Source organism: Saccostrea cucullata, unplaced genomic scaffold (assembly GCF_032062105.1).
Source record: "Saccostrea cucullata isolate Sc308-1 unplaced genomic scaffold, CSIRO_AGI_Scuc_v1 ctg191, whole genome shotgun sequence".
NCBI lineage: Eukaryota > Metazoa > Mollusca > Bivalvia > Ostreida > Ostreidae > Saccostrea > Saccostrea cuccullata.
The window spans coordinates 352,633-375,641 of NW_026935443.1; the positions used below are offsets into that span (position 1 = coordinate 352,633).

Consider the following 23,009-nt stretch of genomic DNA (forward strand, 5'->3'; position numbering starts at 1 on the left):
CTAGTTTATTTATTTGGAACTGGGAAAAAAATCTGAAGTATTTCAAAAATTTGCTACATAACAAAAACGTAGGGTGATGTAAAATTAAAGAATGTGAAGGCAAAACAGTAAAAAGAAATTATAAATTCAGTGTAGGGTACAATATAACTTGGAAATATATCTAATTAACCCAATATCATGCATGCTAAAATTTGATAAATTATAATGGAGTTTTCTCATCAGTCAAAGGAGATATAAGGTATTTATTGTAAAAAAAAAATGTTCATGTTCATAAGGTATCTAAAATTATTACATTCAATGTATCATCTAAATGATGTAATTGTCAATAACTTGATTATACTGCAGGCCACCAAATAGAACTTTATGCCAGGAAGAAAATTCAGACAATCTATAGGGTTAAATAAATGAAAAGAGTTCTAGATTAAACCCACAATGTCTCAGAAACTAGCCAAAAAGTTCTTGATTTGCTGATGTTTTAATGGTGTTGCTGACAGGCAAAGATAAATGGCGAAGTCTTAGAACAGAACACAGTTGCCTCATCTTCATCCATTGACAGTAGATTACGTTTTTTCCCAAAGAATAAAGAGTCATCATGAAAGAATCATGATTATTTCGAATGATGTAACTTTAAAGAAGTGTTCATATTCTCTCCTCAGGGAATTTATTCGGTATTGATTTTTATGGTTTTCATGGAGAAATTTGGTGGGTGACAGTTTAGATTAATAAACAAATTTTGAAATAAGAATTTATTTGCTCAGCGCTTGTTTCCGTAGAAACAGTATTATATGACCATTAATTATGTAATGCAGATAAAATCTATTTATCACTTTGATAATAAGACTGTATTACACTCCTAAATAGTATTGGAGCTTATTTGGTAGCTGAAATACTTACTGCAAAAAGACAAAAGTAAAATCATTGATTTATTTTGTTTTTTTGTGACAATTAATACCACTTTAAAACTCCTACCCTAATTTGCGTCTTGATTAATGCGTGTGTATTGATTAACTAGGCCAGTTAAAGGGTCGTGAGTTGGTATTTTATACGTGTCTACATCCGACATTCTTATGGCCTGACAAAAGTCGAATGTCATTGATCTCGGCAATTCTCAGGGGCTGAATATTGTCCTGATGTCTACGCATTTAAAAATTCTGTCCATGTTTAGGATACATTTGTCAATAGTTGGAATAAATGGGGCTAGGATGTGGTGGCCAGATTTCATGCGTAATTTACATTTAGTAGTCTGTCATCTGCAGATGAAACCAACATCCATATTTTTTATATGCAATCAGTACATACATGCTAAAATTGCTCAATTTGTTTAGTTAATGCATGCTTAAAAAAAAATTTGATGTGTTTAGAAAGACATTTCACATGTTTTGATTTCAAGTGAAATGATATTTAGTCATGGTTGAAATATATGTTCCATTTCTTAGATAAAGATAATCATTCCTTTTTGGGAAGTACAAAAGTCAACTGATATATTGTTTTATTTTTTTTCCCTTGGGGGGTGGGGGGGTGGGTGGAATGAGGGACGGGAGGAGGGGATGACATTGTTACGTTTTCTTCCCAACTCTATGAAAGCTTTTTGAGGAGTTCAATGCAGATTTTCTATTTTTTACAACCTATGAATATATAATATATGTATAAACCAAAAGGTCCTGTGTCAAAGTGCAAAAGATCCCTCACTGCTCAAAGGCATCAAGTGCCAAATAGAGGTCTAAATTTGCAGCCCAGCTGGCTAGTCCACTTGCAAGTGGTGGCATCTCAATATAAATGAAAATTTCTTGAAGGGGTGTTAAACAAACGATCCCATGCACCCCTTCCACCACCAAATATGCCTATTACTTAGAAAAATGGATCATATTAAATGTATGCAAAAATTGGACAAGCACAGAAATTACCTATATATACCCATGTGTATAATATATTTTTATTTGTTTTGGAACAGCCAGACATTGATGTGAACAATACGACTTTAGCTTGTTATGCCCTTGTGTAATATGATGATCAGTAATGAAATTATTTAGAAAAAACTAGATCCATCATTTTACTTGACATATCAATCTTTTCTAACAAAACAATTTGATATTGCCAATGTTTGGAACCTAATAGTGAATGTTTCTCTGAAACCTGTGAGTTGATGTGTAATACTAAGAAAGATAACTCCTATATATTCTGAAATATTTTATGGGGAATAAATCCTAGACTGAGTTTCCTCCCTTCACTCATTCAAACCAGATCAATCTATATGTAAACTAAAATGAATGTAAGATTTTACCATAAAGTTGTATTAGAGCAATATGAGCTGTATTTTTGAAAATTTTATTTTGCTGGTAAAATGTGTTATTATGGTTAATCTGTATGTAATCTAAACCCTTATGATCGATAAAACCAAATTAAAGTTTAAAAATGTTTCAGAAGAAATACTTCTGTACAAGTGAATATACAGAATTATATAAGAAATCATTATTTGTACAGGACAACAATAATTCAATTTTACTTCAATCAAAGCGTATAAAAAGTTCTTTTGTAGAAAATATGAACAGCAGAAGTTTATAAATGTTCTATTTTTCTGTCATTGAAATAGTTAATTACAAATTTGCAAAAAAAATTCTGATGTCAAACCAGCAGCTCATATTGCTTTCACATTAATGTCACATAATAGGAGGCCATTAGCAATCAAACAGTAATGCACATTTTTTTTGATAATGGATGCACAAGGATTAATGCTCAAGTTGACCAATATTTGTAATAGCAAATTCTCTTATAATGAAATTGATGCTGAGTCACACAGTCAAGTCAGGTTTTCTTTTCTCAAGACTAAGTAATGTAACTCAAAAAATATTATGAATTACATTATTATATAAAAAATGAAGCAGAATCATCCATCCTTTGAAAATTGTTATGAGTACAGTGTTTTAATATATGTAGATCTACATGACTGATTTCTTAAATTAATGAAAACAAGAGGGCAATTTTTGAAATAAAAAGCCAGTATAGCACCTGCAACAATCTGGATCTGTCTGTCAATGCATTTTTTTTTTACGAAGAAACATTGAAAATTCATGCTTTCATTTATTTATAAAGATGGTGTGACTTGACCTTGACAAAATACCATTCTGACATGTTCAAGGTCTCTGTTTTAAAACAGATATAAATTCTTGTCTTCTCTACAACTTCTTTTTGGAGAAATGTTGAAAGATAAAGGTACAAAATGTATGTTATGACTTGATCCAAGGTCATTTGATTAGTTCAAGGTCACTTTAAAAAAGTGTAATTTCTATTCTTGCCATATCTTACACTGGGGATTAGAGGCTTGATCATCACAAATGATGCACAAGATTTCCGTGGGCATTTATCTTATGTCGATTTCGATTTCAGCATAATTCTTGCATGGTGTAGTACCGAAAATTTAAACAATAAAATGCTTTCTTTGTTTGTTATTACTGGAAGTAATGGAAGCAGTTGTTGCAGAAAAAATACATAACCCGCGTAAGCAGGTTATGTAAATTTTTTCTGCATTAGCTGCGACCGTTAATTCCATTTATAACAAACACAGAAAGACATTTCATTGTTTATATTTATATCTGTTTAAATAATCATTTAAAGAAGGATGAAAAGGTTTAATTATTGTATTAATGATGCGAACGTCCTTACACGTTTCATTGATGGAACAGCCACTGATCAAGAAATCTGTACAGGCGACATGCCTTATGTAGTTGACTAGTTCATGCAGTGATTAACGCAATGGGTTTTCTTAAGAAATAAAGGAGAAAATATTCAGTGGATGTAAATATTGCAGAATTAGGGAATGAACTTTGGTAGTAATGTAGATTGTTTATTCATAGATTGTAATAAAAAGTAAATTTTAATAGATAATTTGATTCTTAGATTTTTTTATTGCCAAAAGTTGCAAGGAGTTCCATACCCATTTTATGAAAACCCCATTTTTTTCAAAAAGTCTGATGAAATGGGCCTTTATAGAGGCCTGCTGTGCACTAACCAGTCAATCAGTCTGAATGTTTTGTGGTTTATAGCTTTTGAACATACAGGTTTACTGATTTCAAAATTTTCAATTCCTATTTAGCTTGTTTTAATGTCTGACAATTAGGTTATTGTCATCAAAGCAGGTCAATTAAGGTCCCTCCTCTAACTACCTGCTGCTACTCCACACATTTTTCTACTCCCCACTACACAGCTGCCCTATTTGAAATCAATACTGTGCTTGCCTTAGTATTGATTTTTCCCTTTCTGCATCTCTAAATAGGTTTTTTTTTTTTGGCTGATGAATCTTTGGGAATTGATCAGCAATTCTTTTTTCCTGAAATTAACCAAAAAAAAAAGAGAGTTCTGTTTAGAAAGCAATGCCCGTTCATTTTTATTGGTTTAGGGAGTTGAATCATGTTGTCGTGTTGCTTTCCTCTGTCTGGTTGTATGGTCCATGCTATTGATTTGCGTTGCCCAATAGGTTATCTTTGATTGATGATTTATTCATGAAAACTGTTGCTGCAGCAGACATTCTCTCATTTTCAACCAATCAGAGAGCAGGGTGAAATGCGGCAAGTTTTCGCATTTCTCTGAACCATTTATGGTATGGAGTTTGGATATGGGTTGGCAAAATGAGTAGTGATGCTAAACCAAGAATGGTGAGTTTTACATGGAAGTGTTCGAAAGATATTGGAAGTTGATAAAGCTGTAAAATGTTTTGTCACTTGAAACATTTGAACTTTTATATATTATAAGAATATTGCCATATAAGGAGTTTATTTTAGAAAGGGGAGGGGGGGTTTAAAATATTATATTTTGGTTTATTCTGAGTGATTAAAAAAACTGAAGAAATTAAAGTTGGAATACACATACCCAAAAGATTTAGCGGTAGCTCATAAACATTATGAGGAAGGTTTAAATATTGTAGTTCAGTTCAACTAGTAATTAGTCATTAATTTTAAATAAATTATGCATTGCAAAAGAAATTTGTTGAATTTTGAAAAGATTATTGTTAATAGCTGTAAAGCTTACTTCTTTTTTTAAAAAGTTAAATCTTGATATCTTTCTATTGAAAATATTGAACTAATCTGCATTTCTAAGATAAATTTCTTTTTTGCTCTTGCTTTTGAAGTCTCTTATGTGTTTATATATTCTTGAAAGCTGTATAGTTTAGTATGAATTATTCTTGTAGAATTCTCACCTAATTCACAATTTTAAATGTCAATTAAAATTCCCTTATTTGTGTATGTCAGTCTTAGTATGACTCATTGAAAAATTCAAGGTGATTATAATATTTTGTTTTAAAAATATGAACATACAACAGACTATTAACCATATGTGTCTTAGCATCCTTGTAAAACATGGCGAAGCGAGAAAAGCATATAAAAAATCTCATTTCATTCAGTTTGATGATCGTAATAATAAGTGTATGAATTGTTAATGGAGGTGTCGTTGTCTCACTAGCGTAACACACGGGGAGTTTTATTGGGAATCTATTGATTTTTTATTTGTACCTCGTCTGAGAGCATCTTTTTTTTTTGTTTACCTTGAAGACGAGTCATCCAATGCTATACTCATCTTCCTTAATTAGCTAATTAATGTAACATTTGTAGTTCAAAGTGGAGCTTGTGTGTTTTGAAGTGTGTCAGTGCTTCGTGACCTAGCTTTGATCTTTGAGAAAATATAGAAAGTTGTATTGTATGGTGATGCAACTTTTGTCCAAGATCCTAGTAGATCAATGTCTATTGGTTAAAACACTTATAAAACTGTGATCTCAGTGTTAATGTAGCTATTTAAATTCATAACATTTCAAATGTGGTCTTTTGGTTTAATTAAGTCCCAAATGTCCTTCACTTCTCCCCTTGACAAGCAGGTGGACAGACAATTATCTACCAATACAGCCTCCTATAATATAGTGGTACATTCTCCACATAGAGGGGTTTTGCCAAAAGTCAGGGTACTTTGATAAGATCTGCATTCTGTGCACTGAGTAATAGGAATTGTCACTGATACTCACACAGCACATTTCTCAGAATGCCGCAGAAATTCTGCAGCTTGTGGCCACAAAGTGTGAACGTCTTATGTTGATGGAGAGGTGTCCAGATGAAATAGTATAAAGATGGTGAAACAATTTGGCAAGGTAAGACTGAAAAAAAGTCAAATGTATTGGTATTTTAGTCATATGTTAATGGAATCTAAATATTGAAACCATTCTGGAAGGTCATCAAAAATTGAGATGGAGATTTCTAAAGAAGGATTCTTATTTTCTCATGAACATGATGAAAGGACACATGATTGTTAGATTTATGAATGGATTTGACTTTTTCCTATAGAATAGAACCCTGTATTGTAAAATGGTCAAGAATCTAAAACCATTTGTACAAGGGTTTATTATAAAGAGTTGCAGTATTCCAATAATTTATGGACATATTGGTAATTGGTGGTTTCGGAAGCTGGCCTCTGGTTTGGTGATTTCCGCCTATGATCAGGTAATCAATGGCTCATTGCAAGCAAGTACAAGCCATGAATAGTAAATACATAGTCCAACAAAAAAATCAATGTGTGTGTGCTGAGACCTCACCATATACTGCTAGACTGCATTAGGAGAAGGATGACAAAGATTAAAAGGTGGTGAAGTGGGAGAGTTTGTAAACCAAATGGAAGTGGCTTCGGGAGATTCTGTTTCGAAGGCTCGGAAGGTAAGGAAAGAAATCGTAAACAGGTGCTGTTGATTAGAAAGGTAGGCAGATAAGTTGTTCAGAAACGTTCCTCTAATTTGGAGCAATCTTCGTCATTTTTTTCTTCAGTTGTAGCTGTTGTGATAATAATGAGGCTGTGTTACATTCCTGTCTCTGTGATGTTTACAATATATCTAGAGAAACAGCAGTGGCTTTTTAGCTTACCATTTGACAAGGGGGAGAGAAAAAAAAATGAAGGTTTTGTGTTTATCTATATTTTTTTTTATCCCCCTCCTAACTGTTTATTTATAGTTATTAAATCATCTGATTGTTGGTGTAGATTAAATTGAGTATGTAGAGGGGCCCTCCCTACAGTAAAATGAGTTCCAGACTCCCAGTTGTTTTAGAAGGCATGAACTGAGCCCACCCCCAAGAGCTGTAACTCGAGATGAATAGATAAGATTATGACATCATCTGTGTGAATGAGTATTTTTTGGAGGCAGAATGTTTTAGGGGTGTTTGATTTTTTTCAAGAGCAAAGTTTTTCTGTGCTGAGTTACCTAATTACCTTGGAAACCCATCTTTTCTCCAGATTTTGTTTTTGTTCTTGTTGCTCGTATACACACCAGCCATTTTGACCAGAGAGAAAGACAGTGAGGGGTGATGAACTCTCTCTGAGTATAATGCCTTAGTGCCGATATAACAAATTATTGCTGCATTATCCAGGAAAGAAAGGGAGGCTTCTGGTTTATATACAACACATTGATTGACTGATTAAGTGCTTGATTTCAAGGATATTTGCAAAGAACATCAAGGATATTCTCGATTATTCCTTAATTGCTTTATAAGAACTTTTGGGATTTATTGTGAGATATGCTGAAAAAGTGGAGACTGTCTTGGGTAAGTCGGTGCAGTTGCATCTGATTTTTATGAGTAAAAATAACCACAAAAAAATATTTACAAATTACTGCTTAATACAGTGAGCAGTTTTGTAACCTTGGAAATTTTCTGTTTTTTATTCTTTAGAGATTTGTTGCATGCTCTTACGTAATCTTGGTAAATTACTACAGGAAAATACATTTGATTTGCTGAAAGTTTTAAAATGCAGTGTTGGAGAAGAGTTGAATGTTTTTTATTTATTTGAAAGTTGCAGATTGTGAGTAGAGGATTATTTTTTGACAGTTGCTATCTTGGCCAGATGTTCTGAAATTGCAAAGTTAAAGAAATGGCTTATCTTATAAAAGAGGGTGCCTTGAAGTTTATTTTCCTAGCTTAATGGTGGTGTTATTTGAAGAAAAATGTTGACTGGGTGCACTAAGATTAAAAAAAGTTTCTCAGAAATGCCCCTGCTAAAACACAGTAAAATAAGAATAACAAGTACATTAATTTTGCAATGGATCTAAATTTCCATCATATGGCACAGACATCAAATAAAATAAATACTTATGTAAAGAGGGAAATGATAGAAAATCCCTGAAGTGTGATTGTCTTTTATCCTAAAGAAAATAATCCCATTCATACAGGAAATCAAACCTATCTGTACAATAAGGCTGTGATAACATATTTTTAATGAGATAGTTATCTGGCCATCTGACATAACCAGAAGCAGAAGACAGCGGCAGCCATTTGTCAGGACCCCCTGCCAGGTGATGAAGGATCAAGTTCTCAAGGTTACTCTAACACACTTCATTCATAAATAATGGTGTCATTTTATTATCATGTTAGGGTTTTATCAAGAAGACATTAAGATGTGTCTTGATAAGGGAATATGGTTTTAATAAGCACTGTGTACTTTTTAACCAGAATTTATCAATCATAGATATATTCTAAAAAAAAATTTGCAGATAATTTCTGATGAATTTTGTTGAGGTTTTTGTTGCACATGTACCGTACCTGTATTGATTTTTGAATTGGTTGCATATTTACAACTCTGATTATAATAAATTATCTTTTGTTGTTATGCATGACTCCATGCACCTTAATATCAACACAGGTGGATTATGTTGTATTTCTCCATTCAAGGAAAGAAGTGCTTGACAAGCAACTTTCATTTCTTCAAGTTTCATGACCCATAATATATATACTGTATAATTTATGATGGCACACACTGTGTCTTATTTCCACATTGAATAAAAAAGAAGGAGCTAGGAAAGACAAACCACTGAGTTATAAATAAATAAATGCAAATATAATCTATGTACTTTATGTCATTGTCTACTCCATGAAAGTCATCTAGTTCACGACTCATACAAGCTTGTGAGGAACCTTGTCTGTTAATCTTCTGGAAGAATTTTTTCGGAAAATAATGAAAGAGGGCATTATTAGGATTATGGGATACTTTGGTCAATGTTTGGGGTCAGTGAATGATGTATTTTGGATGGCTGATTGCTGAAGAAGTGTCAGTGATTGAGGAGGAGGTGACAGGGCCTATAGTCACCATGTTGTCAGAGTATTTTAGTCCTGGGGAGGAGGAGGTAATATTTGTCAATAAATGCCTCAATTACTTTCATAGATACAGCGGATATAACTGATTAATATTTTGGTATTTTATGAAAAATTGACTTTGTCAGAATCTGTTGGAGGTTAATATTTGATTGAAGGATGTCTTCTAGGTCAACCTCTTCCGTCTGAATATCAAAATTGTATATGCGTGTAATTTGTACTCTACCATAAATATTATTCAAGTGTACTTATGGAAACCTTGGGTACAATATACACAGTATGTAAAATCAGCAAGTCCAGAACAGTAGGTGCTATGGACTGCTTGACTACCATATCCTATCACTACCAAATATGTCATGCATTTAATATTTTTTTCTATCTTTCAGAGTGATGGTAATACAAGCTTTTTGAGAGCTGCCAGAGATGGAAATTTACAGGAGGTGCTGGAATATCTGAAAGGAAGCACAGACATCAACACCAGCAATCCTGTAAGTTCATCCCTCCCAAGTTTGACCTTAGAGGTCAAATGTCAAGGTCATCAATTTAATATGAAGGTCAGTTATGACCAAAATGAAGAACATTATCTACTTTGAGACTGTAACCTAAGATGTAACTGTACTTTTGTTTTTCTTAGGAATTAGATATTGTATCTACAAGTCTTGGGGTGATGTATCTTCTGACTTGTTTGTTTAAATATAACTTGTATCCTATATAAGACAGACGTCAGAGCTGTATTATTTGACAGATTCACATAGGAGTGGGGTGTATTTATGGCTTCCAATGTAAACTAGCAAGCAGAAGACATCACAACAAAGTGAAGCTCTGTTAGCTGATTTGAATGCTTAGATACAACAAATCAATGGCAGATTATTATTGCTCCTTGCTCAAGAAGCACAAAATGGTTTCGTGTTGTGATGGCAACTTGAAAATCAATTCAGATATGAAACCTTTGGCAGAATATTTGCTTTCTTCATCACTCAACTCCATGTTGTTCTTATAAATGTGCAAAAATGATGCTGTGAGAGGAATTCTGCTTGCTTGGACTCTAGTATTACATGTAAACAGCTAGAGCTCCCATGTAGAGATATTCGTAGAATCAGAATGTATTTTGGTGGTGGTTTAATGTCCCATTGCACCTCATGAGATCGATCACTCATTAGGGTCTTATTTGATGAAAAATATATGATGATTAAAAAATTCTTCTGTTTAATGTCAAGTACTTATATATCATACTGTTCACCATAAGTATTATTAGCTCGACTTAACTAAAGGCACAAGTGAGCTCTTCTGATCAAATTGTCTGTAAATGTGTTTGGCTTCGTGGTTGCAGTTGTCATTGAAATATCTTCAGAAATGTCTTCAGAACCACTGGCCATATATGTTCAAGTCATGACCCTGGGGATAGGATGGGTCCCGGCAGAAGATCATAGTTTTACATTAAAAAAACTTTTTTTCTCAAAACAGCAGCCCAGGGTTGATGAAATCCTCAGGTATTGCAGGTTCAAGTTTTGGCTGGGGTGAAGCCAATATTTTAAAGAATTGCAGAGCCAAGGTGATTCATATGAGCAATGTTGCCCATGAGCCTCTTGTAGAACTGATTGTTGCTTTAGTTAAATATATACTCTTTGCAGGAGGTAATATTACTATATAGCACATTTAAAGCTACAGTCTTGAGTCAACATACCAGTACTGTAAACATGAAGAATTTAGTGTGCTCATCTTCCATCCTCATCTAGATGGATGCGATCATAACTATCCACACTAGAGTTTTATAATTGACATGTATTAATTAGTTTAAATTATGTATTAGCTAAACTGCTTATATATGTACATTAGATTGTAGGGGTAAGGTGCTAAAATATACATGTATGATTGCCACAAAAATACTTGGTAATTAATGTTTACACATGATACAGTACATGCAAAATCTTTCTTAGCTTAATGTTATATCTCGAGAATGGCCTAGTAATTAGGTTCCTATTATTTACTATCAACCTAATATTTTACCTCATCATGTTACACTCACATACTCTTTATAATGACAATATATTAATTTACTAATGGCTAGGCTTATTCTAGATAGTCAAAACATCAAGACATGAACAAAATGAATATGAATTCTAATAATGTTTTGATTGCATATTCCATCAGATAACATTGATTTTTTTCCCCTTTCTCTCCATATTATCGGTGTATAATTTGATCAATAGGAACTGTATACAGGTTAAAGTTAGCTTTCAGTCTGCCAACCTAGTATGCAGATGTAACCCAACCAGTAAAATCAATAGGCAAACTAGTATCAGGGGAACGATGTGTCAGAGCCGGAAACAAAGTGCAGATTTAGTGGAGCAGAAGACATTGCTGCAGTTATCGATGCAACAGGATGGGCATTCTTATGCGTAATGCAATAGGCTGCAAAGAAATCAGATGGCTTTTGTAGCAGGACGTAGAGAAATCAAATCAATAAGTTGCACACTAGAAATTTAAGGAAAAAATCATTAGAAAAATGCAGAAGAAAACAGTTCTCAAATTTAATATGTAAATAAAAGGCATGAAGTGTCCAGATAACTAGGATGCACTGTAGGCTAGCTTAGTATATAAGTTTGGGAACATTCTGTTTCTTTGATCATTGAACAATGATTACAATACACACAGTATGAACATGTTGAAAGCATAAGATTTGTTTGTCCGCAACATCTATTTAGTTGAATGGTGTATTACATAATTCTTTGATTAAATATGAGATATATTTATTTATTTAATTTACCAGAGTTTCAAAATAAGACATTTTTAATTGAATTGTATCAACTGTTGTAGAATGGACTGAATGCACTACATTTGGCCTCCAAGGAAGGTCACATAGACATTGTACAGGAACTTCTGAAGAGAGGAGCCAATGTTGAGGCAGCCACCAAGGTAATGTATACCAGCATGCAGCCATGTTAGAACAGAAATCAGATAGGACCAATCAGACATTCAGTCATCTTCAGTAAATCTGTTTTTAAAATGGACATACAGTCATAATTTTGATATTTTGAACATTGATATCTAGAATACATGTTGAAGTGAGTTGCTTTTCTAATGTACTTACCTCATTTTCTTTGACTTCTCTGATATCTGAGCAAGTTTTTTACTGAGACCCAATGACGGTAATGTCAGTTTTAGATTATTAGATTTGACAGTATGTTTAAAAATTTTAAGGTATCAAGTCCCAGTTGAGAAAAAATACAAGTCCTTCAGATGCATTTCAACATTCTTATTTTCAAATGAGTTTTGGTACAAATCAGTATTTCATTATGACTTTTTTCATTTTACAGAAAGGAAACACAGCTCTACATATTGCCTCCCTTGCGGGACACCTGAATATTGTCAAACTACTGGTAGAGAGTGGGGCAAAATATGATGTACAGGCTCATGTAAGTTACCACAGGGCAATGGACAAGTAAAAGGATGGTTCAAAATCACCATCTGGTTCTCTTTTCTAACAAGGGCCTGCTTAGTCATATAAATAATCAAATTTATTCTATTTCTGCCATATAGATGTACATTAAATGGGTATTTTTGTGTTCAAACAGAAATATATATAGCATAACTTATTGTTGAAAACCAGTAATGCAAGAAATTAACCATACAGATGTCTACACAAATATCACATAATACAACATATTTATTGTGTAACAGGTTGTAGACATCTCAATGTTAATACCCCTTATTTTGAAATATTTAAAATCTTTAATAGACAAAGGATTTCAGAGATGAATACTTTAAAATATACAAAATTCATCTAAGCAGTTAATATCAGTTTTCAATAGACAACAGAACTTTTTAGGTCATCTTAAAATATTCTCCCATCCCGTGGTTATAATTTTACTGTTAGAAAATAGCTATGTTACAGCCTGTTTATATCAATCCCACACAGCGAATATAGAAAAGGATGTTTAATTCTCAGCACCCCAAATATTGGCAGATCAGCTGTTGTTATCTGACTGTGGCTCTTGTGCTGAAGGAGAGTTGAAGACATGTAGTCAAACGTTTGGGAGATTAGGAATGATAAAAGGAATTAACAGTTAATCAAAGGATGTTATTATTGAGAGGCAGTCAGAACGAAGAACAAACAATCTATTCCTGCTTTAATGAGTAACAAACAATCTATTCCTGCTTTAATGAGTGGTGATTATTAGAGAGAGGCAGATGCCTGGAATATATGAACAATGTAATGCAAATGATAATTAGTGCACTATGGTTTAAATAAGTGCTGTTTTATGGTTTTGAAGTGTAAAATTGTTGTTCTTATGAACCCAAATGAAAAAAAGGGGGAAACAAAATACTATAACAAACTACTTACAAAACATATGTTTTGAAAGTGTTTTGATAGTATAGCAAATCACATGCAAATGAGCTAACAAAACACTATAACAAGTTACTTTGAAAACACTCTAACAAACTACTAACAAAACGCTTTAACAAAATACTACTCACTCTAACAAACTACTAACAAAACACTGTGTTTTGATAGTATTCCATAATAGAAAATCACATGCAAATGAGGCTAACAAAACACTCTAACAAAATACTAACAAAGCATAAGTAACAAATCATCAATAAAACACTAAATTTGAATTTTTAAAATTATAATTAGCAAATTCACAAGTCTTTGAAAACATCTAAACACAGTCTCATATTGAAACATTACAAGTATAAACATCTTGTTTCACAGTATTTTGAATTCCAGGTTTGACATTATTGTTCAATAGACAATAGCACACCATTCCAACATTAAAAAACACCAAGTTCGATTCATGATCACTCTCTTATATCAATCATTCTCTGCAGTGAAATCCTTTGGTGTAAGAGATATAATTCTCAATCCATTGACCATTTCTCCATTCACATACATTTTCACAGAATTTTCAAGTATAATTATAATTCATTTAACCCAGTGCTTAAAACTGATCTAAGCTGGGTAGTATATGGATTAAAGGGAATCAATCTTAAAATGAACAAAAACCCAATAAAAACAGGCCATATACACATCCACATTCACAGATTGAAGGTTTAACTGTAGTCCAGTTTAAAAGAACTTTATGTCATGCAATAAATAAATACCTTTGTTATATCCAGATTCATCCTGATTTTGCTTTTTCCAATCAGGGATCAATATATATACTAACACTTTACATGTCCCTTCACCAATCTCTTTGTTTCTCTCTTAGTGCTGGTGGTTTGAAAATTGGCGCAAAACTAGTAACACGGGATATAAATAGATAAGTTGTTCTTGGAAGATTTTACTGCTCTTAGATAAGTCAACCCCTAACATGTCTGTTAATCAAATGAAATGCTAACAAAATATTAATTTGATGCAGACAAGTATAATGAAACACTTTCAAAATGCAAATATATGAAACATTAATAAAACACCAACATTGTAATGAAACATTAACAAAATGATGCCACCCCATCCTGTAAAGTATAGCATTGATGTTTTTAAATCAAAACATACTAAGAAAATATAAAAGTATGATTTGGTAGTGTTTTGAAGATATTTTGAAAGTATTTTGTTGGATTTCTTTTTCATTTGGGAAGTATTTATGTACCAGTACCAATGCAAGGAATATTTCCAATATAATAGGCATATATCAGAGATGCTATAATAAGGCTTCAAGCTCAAACAATCGCTGCACATTTTAACTATATTTACAAAATGTGGTTAATTTCAGAAACTGTTATCAGGGTTATGTCAAGAAAACATAAATGAACATCATAAATACAAATTCAGATACACAGAATTTCACAGACATAGTTCGTTTATTTATTCAGAGAATTTAGAAAATAAATCTCTGTTAGATTGATTGTTGTGATACAGGGAAAAACCTTCAAATGATCATGTGGTTATTTATTTTCACAATTTCAGAAATTTGATTTTTGTAATTTGTCATCTAGTCACAATAAGTCTATCGTTATAATACATTGTCATTTGATGAATGATATATTTTGTAGGTTGGGTTTACTCCCCTTTATATGGCAGCCCAAGAGGGACATGCTGATGTTGTCAAGTACCTGCTCTCTAGTGGAGCCAATCAGAGCCTGTCTACCAAGGTACAGTCAGATAAAACTGAACATGATTTGTAAAAAGAATGTGTCTGCAGCCATTTTTTATCAGACTCTCGCTATATCTGAGGACCCCTATATAAAGGACCTCACTAGGTCACTGTTCATTGTAATCAGTTGAAAAAAATGCACATTAAAACTTTTAAATATTTTAATTAAGCAAACACATGCAAAAAAAATTGGAACACTCACATTGACATGGTTTTAATTGTGTCACAGGATGGATTCACTCCCCTTGCTGTGGCATTACAACAAGGACATGAACGAGTGGTCAGTGTCCTTCTGGAGAATGACACAAAGGGCAAGGTCAAACTGCCCGCCCTGCACGTGACCGCCAGGAAGGATGACGTCAAATCAGCCGCCCTGCTCTTACAGAATGAACAGAACAATGTCGATGGACAAACTAAGGTACCAACAGAAAGCATATTTCTATCTATATCTAATGTATGGAGCAATACTTGAGAAAGCTTTTGATATGCCAAGGAGAAGAGCACATATATAGGGATAAAAAAAAAAGTTCATATAGTTGAGGGGTAGGGATGGGGGAGAGAATTTCCTGAAAAAAAAGTTAAGGTAACAAGAGAATAACCTAACAGCATATTCCATTGAGATGTAAGATTGCATTACCAGAAGGAAAAGCAAGAGTAAATCTTGTCTATTCCACTTGTACAAGAGCACTGAAGCAGTTATCTCCCATGATGTTGTAAAACTAAGAAGATATGAGTGAATTTTAGAGCACATGTCGTTAGATATTTTGTAGTTACTAGAGAGACCCTCACAAGCTTTCTAACCTCATGAAACTGTTGTATACCCATGTGCATGATATGAATGCATTCATTTCTCATTATTCAAGAAAAAAAATAACATCATACTAAACTAACAACTGTACAAAGAAAATGTATCATATGCACTCATAAATGCATGCATATGTAGTCAGTTTTAATCATATTATAGAAGATAGATAAGAAATTTTGACTAGAGGTATTTTTTGCTTCAATATGGCGGCTTGCTGCCGATTTTTGGCTGCGAATGAGCACCTAGATGAGGAGTAATTGATTGTGTTGTATATTTCACTTACGGCATCTCAGACAGGAGGTCTGGTTAATGACACAACCAAGGTGTGTATCAACATAGTTACGCTTTCATCTCACTGCAACAAAATGGCTTTGTTTTTTCGCTTTTTGTTTTATTTTCAAAATTGAATTCTAATGTGAAGTCACTTAAAAAAGGGAAAAAAATCCATTTACATGTCTTCTGTGTATATATAAATATCTACAGTCAAACCTTGTTATCTCAAACTCAATGTAGCTGAGAATAAACTTTGAGATATCCAAGGATTCCAGATGCTTAAAAAATAAGGGGTTTTGGGGGTTGAGGTATCAAGGTTCTATTGTATATGTAATTGACTCGTAATAAATCAATATCGGCAAAGATCAGAATGAAAAATCTATCAAAAGTTTATTGTTGAAAATAACACTAGTACATGTAACTTGTTTAAAAATAAAGTGATGAAAAAATTGAATTGATTTCACACTGGAAAGGTCTTTTTTATCTGATGCTCACAAAACCATTTATGCAAAACATTTCGGAATTTCATTGCCAACAATTTTTGATTGCTTGATGGTATAGGAAGAAATTTGTAAATTTAAATAAAAACATCAGATAAAATGTAAACAACCTTCATGGGCTAAAAATTTGTGGCAAAATCTGGCAATGGAAGTCATTGACATTATAACACTTTTAGCTTTTGTTTTTATGAAATGCTTGTTTTGTTGTTGGCATTTTTCTTGCATGAAATAGCACCTATCTAACCATCACAACTGCTAGATGTTAGTTTGTCCAGTTTTTTTTTTATTGAAAAACTTGGGTTGTACTAATATAGTATTTGATTATGAATAGTTGGGTAGAATATGAGATAATAATATAATATTTGATTATGAATAGTTGAAGTTAAAATAGTTGTTATAGAGTGAGTACTGGTAAACTTCAAAGGTACTCCGTCTCTTGTATCACTGAATCAAGATGTTGTCGTTAATTGATCCATTGCTCTATAAACATGTTGACATCATTGCATATGTTAGAATAAGTGACCTCCCCTGCTAAGTTCAAGTCTCAGGTAATTTCTCTTTATGGTTGACAGTAGCTCATGCTAAATTTGAACTGAACCCACCTCTTCAGTATACATCTGAGCTTAACATTTTGTTACGTCTTTTCAATCACCATTTTTGTTAAGATGGCTAGCGGCTTTCACTGTTTTCTCTCTCCTGTGTTTTTGTACATTCACCTTTTTGTTGATTGTTCTGTTTACAGGATTTTCACAGTGTCGGTGTATGTATAGCTCTGTCCAGTAAAATGACCTCTTAGTTGTGTGTGATTTATTTCCCTTACCATGCTCCTTTATTTCAGCATGCCTTGTGCAGGATGGAGTTGCAAATGGTTCATTGTAGAGTTCAAAAAATGACCATATTGCATTGAATTTTTAAGTTCCTTGGCCAAAAAAATGTTATTAGATTTTGCAAAAAGGAATGGCTTTAAATTAATGTAGGAGGAAATATGACATTGATCAAGTTAAATTGTTCTGAAACCTGAATTTCCTCTGTTACTAGCTTAAGTTAAGATTTGGTCATTTATAATACTTGGCTGAGTTTATTTCTAAATGCTTAAGGATAACTCATTCTAACATGTCTCTAATAATGTTTTAGAGTGAAAGATTCTTGTTTCTGATTTTTTGCATTTTATTATTTGGAAAAAAGTATAACATTTACAATAAATTGAAAATGTGAATGTAAAGACCAGTAATTTTTCTTTAATTTGTAAAAAAGAAAATTTTAATTTGTCTGTTTAGTCTAATAAAAAAAGATATTTATAAAATATTTTGGTTTTTGAAAAGTTTTATTTCTGTACATAAGCATTAAAGTTTATGATTGTCACTAATTCTTTCAGACTGAGTGAAGATGTCATAAAGTATGAAATGAATTTTTTTAATGATTTATATCATTTTCTAGAGTGGGTTCACTCCCCTGCATATTGCTGCTCACTATGGCAACACAAATGTTGGATCCCTGCTCATTCAGAGAGGAGCAGACGTCAACTTCAAAGCAAAGGTAATATATTACACAGAACATAGAGAAAGGAATTGAATGAATGTAATTCAGACACTGGTATGTTTTTGATTTTCAAACAGTAAATTGGTAAAATATGTTTATTTATTTCTTATCTAGAACAACATCACCCCTCTACATGTTGCATCTCGATGGGGAAAACCAAATATGGTGACACTTTTACTGGACAACAAAGCAATTGTTGATGAAAGAACCAGGGTAGGCCATCTTTGAAATTTCAAAAATGCAAATGATCAATTATTTATTTGTGCAAGGATTTCGGGTTTCAATAAAAATCACTCTGTGTTTGTCTGTGGTCATGTCCACAAATTTTCTGTTTTTTTTTCTAATAACTTTTTTTAAGGTTGCCCAATCAGGTTCAAATTTGGTATGGTAGTTCAGTAGGCAGAAATACATAATTTGATGCTAAGTTTGTCTCTCTATGTCTTCTGGTTTGGAGCTGGGGTGGTGGGGTAGATTCCTTAACTATGCATAAGAATGAATGGGCAAAGAGAGATAACTGCTGAGAATGTTACCATTGTAAACTGGGAAGGCTGTGCAATTTGTCCTTTGGGATTAATTAACCTTCCACATGAAGAAAATCCTAAGCATTATATTTATCTGACACATTGAGATTAATTACTGTACCAGCCTCTGTCTGCAATGAACTTTGTTTTGAAGGTCAATTTTGAATGATGTGTACATTCTTTGAAATATGGATTTAAAATAGTGTTCATACTTTATTTTGGTTAAAATATTACACAATGATTTAACATAATTTTATTGAATTCTAAAATCAAGATATATATTAAGATATCCTTTTTTTATTATTACTATTTTATTTTTTAATTATTTATTTAATTTATATTTTTTTTGCTGCCTTAATGCTGTTAATTTTAATAGGTAACATAATAACCCCATTCTGTCAGTATTGAAAAAAGTTTTTATTGTAAATTTATATAGAAGAAAAGGATGGGAGAGCAGTACAATCAATCCCCTGGGATTAATTATCTTGCTTGCTACAGAAAATTTAGAGGCAATTATATATATTTGTTACATGAAGATTAATGAACACCTTTGTCTGCAATTGCTGTTTGTTTTGAAGTTGAGGTCAACCCTGGGTGATATTTGCATTCACTGAAGGCTTGCATTTTATAAAACACCTGCTTAAATCTTTTTTAAATACACATTAAATTTAGTTTTTTTTTAATAAGACATGAGGTTTTCCCTGTTTTATGTTAATACAAGGTTACTATTTACAGGGTTTTGGACATTCAGGAATTATCTTGAAATTTTAAAAACACAGTTCTTACTTATAATCTTCATATATTAAAAAAAATATAATCAAGTAAAACTCTCATTCAATGAGCTGCACCCTTATATTTCTACCCCTCAGCGAGGCCCTTGCTGACAGGTCAGTTTTCTAGTTTGTGCTACTTCTTTCAATAAAAATACCTGTTTTATTTGGTCATGTCAATTTTGTAATCTTTTTTGCAGGATGGGTTAACTCCCTTGCACTGTGCTGCTAGGAGTGGACATGAAAATGTAGTGGATCTACTGATAGAAAGAGGAGCTCCTAAATCGGCTAAAACCAAGGTAAGTCACAAACTTGTACTGAGTTTATGAACAAATCATTATACATGTAGGTGATAAGGTTATATTTCAGTTATAAGGTTACGTCTAATATGGTTGCATGAACATATTCTTTGTTATTTCTTTACTTCTCATCGGCTACATGAATATGTTCTTGATTTTGACTAATGTTTGAATTGCAGAATGGCTTGACACCCCTTCACATGGCAGCACAGGGAGACCACGTAGACTGTGCCCGACTCCTGCTGTACCACAGGGCACCTGTTGATGATGTCACAGTGGTATGTGCTCATTACATGTTTGACCTCATAATAAAACATCTGTCATTAGAGTAATAGATATAGAATTAAATATAGCAAGTAAAAGGTTCTCCAGTTTCTTGAGTATCTTTAATTCTCTTGTAGGACTACCTGACACCATTACACGTGGCTGCTCATTGTGGCAATGTTAAGACGGCCAAACTTCTACTGGACAGGAAATGTGATCCTAACTCCAGAGCTCTAGTGAGTGGACTTTATATAAAGATCATTGTCATACTTAGAAGTTTGATCTTGTCATTGCGCTTTTAGAAATTCAATGTACATGTATAAGTTTACAAAATAAAGTTTTTTGTACAAAAAAATCAGCTACTTTTGGACTATTTATTTTTTTTTAAATGAACAGCTTTGCCATGATTATACATGACACAATGCTTTTCTTCCATTTCAGAATGGATTCACTCCACTCCACATTGCCTGTAAAAAGAACAGAATCAAGGTTGTAGAGCTTTTGCTGAAGTATGGAGCCACCATTGAAGCCACAACAGAGGTAACATAACAAATCAAATTACACTGAGTTTTAGTGAATACAAGTGGTAACCTTTTTTAGAAGGGAGTAGGGATGCATACTTGATAATGAAATCTGAAGAATTTTTAAACTTCCCAACTTCAGATTCAGTAGTAATCACATTGTATCAGACTATGTGTAGGTATAGAAAAAATATTTGAAAGTAGAAGAATGTTTTTGATTCACTAAATCCTGTGTCTTTTTAGTCTGGTCTGACTCCTCTACATGTTGCCTCCTTCATGGGACACATGAACATTGTGATCTACCTGATCCAGAACAATGCTAACCCTGACTTCACCACCGTACGTGGAGAGACCGCGCTCCACCTGGCAGCACGAGCCAACCAGACGGATATCATCCGCATCCTGCTCAGAAACGGAGCAACTGTGGACGCCAGAGCCAGAGTGAGTCACAACTAAAGGGAAATAACTCTTAAATTTAAAATTAATATTGCACCAACATGGTGAAAAGTTTTCCCTGGAAATTTTTTATAATCAACATTGTACCAATATATTGAAAAATTCACTAACTAAAGGTCCTTTTAGTATTATTTGGAAATTTCTGTTTTTAGGAACAGCAGACTCCCCTTCACATTGCTGCCCGCCTTGGTAATGTTGACAACGTGACCCTGTTGCTACAGTTGGGTGCAGCTCCAGATGCTGTTACTAAGGATCTTTACACTCCACTGCACATCGCTGCAAAGGAAGGTCATGAAGAGGTCGCCTCGGTGTTACTGGAGCATGGCGCATCACACAGCCTGACCACTAAGGTAATTCTGATGAAGTAGAAAGATTCATCTCTTTTAAAAGGAAACCAAATATGAATGTGATTCTAACAAATGTTGTTACATCTGTTAAAGTAATATAATAATGAACATGAATTATTTTTTGCTTTGCAGAAGGGATTCACTCCTCTCCACATTGCTGCTAAGTATGGCAACATTAAGGTTGCCAGGTTGCTGCTGCAGAAGGATGCTAACCCTGACTGTCAAGGAAAGAATGGACTGACACCACTTCATGTCGCCACCCACTACAACCATGTCAATGTGGCACTCTTACTGCTGGACAACAAGGCTTCACCACACAGCACTGCCAAGGTATGGAATCAATAAAAGTGCATTTTTTTATGTTCAACAAGGTTTCTCTTTTAAATGCTAGATTTTAATACTCATTGATATTGTCACCTAAACAAGATTTTCAAATTTATCACAGAATGGATATACCCCACTTCACATTGCTGCTAAGAAAAACCAGATGGATATTGCAACAACTCTCCTAGAATTTGGAGCAAGACCAGATGCAGAATCCAAGGTAAAAAATTAAAATACTTAATCCTCACCCCCCACCCCCCACCCCCTAAAAAAAATGGCATTCAGATTTTCAATCATAAGGAACTTAACTTTAAGGAACTATGACATGAAATAATTTCAAAACAAGATAAAAGCTTAAACAATTTTGTTTTAGAATGGCTTCAGCCCCCTCCACTTGGCAGCACAGGAAGGTCACACAGACATGGTGTCTTTACTTCTGGAGCACAAAGCAGACGTCAACTCTAAAGCTCAAGTAAGCAAAAGTTTTTAACCCCAAAAAAATTCATTTAGTTAAAAGTATTTCTAGCAGACATATCCTGCAATGTTAAACTATTCAGAGCTATTTTCTTTGTAAGAGTAAGAAAGAAGTCCTCTATTTTTATTCCAGAATGGACTGACCTCTTTACACCTGGCAGCACAAGAAGACAAAGTCAATGTGGCTGAAGTTCTGGTTAAGTACAACACAGAAATAGACCCCCAAACCAAGGCAGGCTACACACCACTCCACACCGCTTGCCATTTCGGACAAATGAACATGGTTCGATTTCTGCTGGAGCATGGTGCCTCTGTTAGTGCTACAACTAAGGTACTTACTTAAATTTATTTGATATTTAATTCAAGATTCTGAAACATTTATGGATTGAAATTAATTTGCTTTGATGGGAGTGTTGCTTGATGACAGACTGTTCTATTCTTATAAAGCTGGGATACACCCCTCTGCACCAAGCTGCTCAACAGGGTCATGTTCAAGTCATCAATCTACTGCTGAAGAACAAAGCATCACCCAATGCTGTTACCAATGTAAGTGCTCAGCAAAAAAAGTCTCACATATTTCTATTTATTAAATGTTATATTCAAAGAGCAGTTTATGAAAAAGACAGGAATAAAAAGTAATAATTTAAAAGGAGATGGGTGAACTTAGCGTGCAAAAAACCCACAAGCTTCAGATATATAAAAATCATA

General features: G+C 33.4%; 2 protein-coding genes across 32 annotated transcripts in view; one reads left to right on the top strand and one right to left on the bottom strand.

Annotated features, from left to right (window-relative positions):
• Window positions 1–23,009, bottom strand: part of LOC134242872 (serine/threonine-protein kinase SBK1-like) — a 444,928-nt gene that overhangs the window by 340,369 nt on the left and 81,550 nt on the right. The window lies entirely within an intron of this gene.
• The window catches only part of LOC134242868 (ankyrin-2-like), a 98,964-nt gene that overhangs the window by 12,095 nt on the left and 63,860 nt on the right, over window positions 1–23,009 (top strand). For 24 of the 31 annotated variants that reach the window (XM_062725046.1, XM_062725058.1, XM_062725057.1 and 21 more), the window contains exons 2-20: window positions 9,497–9,598; window positions 11,928–12,026; window positions 12,428–12,526; window positions 15,108–15,206; window positions 15,438–15,626; window positions 16,307–16,336; window positions 18,224–18,322; window positions 18,440–18,538; window positions 19,817–19,915; window positions 20,095–20,193; window positions 20,317–20,415; window positions 20,621–20,719; window positions 20,944–21,141; window positions 21,309–21,506; window positions 21,636–21,833; window positions 21,949–22,047; window positions 22,201–22,299; window positions 22,435–22,632; window positions 22,749–22,847. In XM_062725046.1, coding sequence (XP_062581030.1) covers window positions 9,497–9,598; window positions 11,928–12,026; window positions 12,428–12,526; window positions 15,108–15,206; window positions 15,438–15,626; window positions 16,307–16,336; window positions 18,224–18,322; window positions 18,440–18,538; window positions 19,817–19,915; window positions 20,095–20,193; window positions 20,317–20,415; window positions 20,621–20,719; window positions 20,944–21,141; window positions 21,309–21,506; window positions 21,636–21,833; window positions 21,949–22,047; window positions 22,201–22,299; window positions 22,435–22,632; window positions 22,749–22,847 — 2,301 coding nt within the window. Of the gene's footprint in view, window positions 1–4,607; window positions 4,650–5,991; window positions 6,131–6,573; window positions 6,690–7,073; window positions 7,569–9,496; window positions 9,599–11,927; window positions 12,027–12,427; window positions 12,527–15,107; window positions 15,207–15,437; window positions 15,627–16,306; window positions 16,337–17,528; window positions 17,547–18,223; window positions 18,323–18,439; window positions 18,539–19,816; window positions 19,916–20,094; window positions 20,194–20,316; window positions 20,416–20,620; window positions 20,720–20,943; window positions 21,142–21,308; window positions 21,507–21,635; window positions 21,834–21,948; window positions 22,048–22,200; window positions 22,300–22,434; window positions 22,633–22,748; window positions 22,848–23,009 lie in introns of those variants that run through there. The other 7 variants (XM_062725036.1, XM_062725065.1, XM_062725053.1 and 4 more) reach the window with 6 other exon arrangements.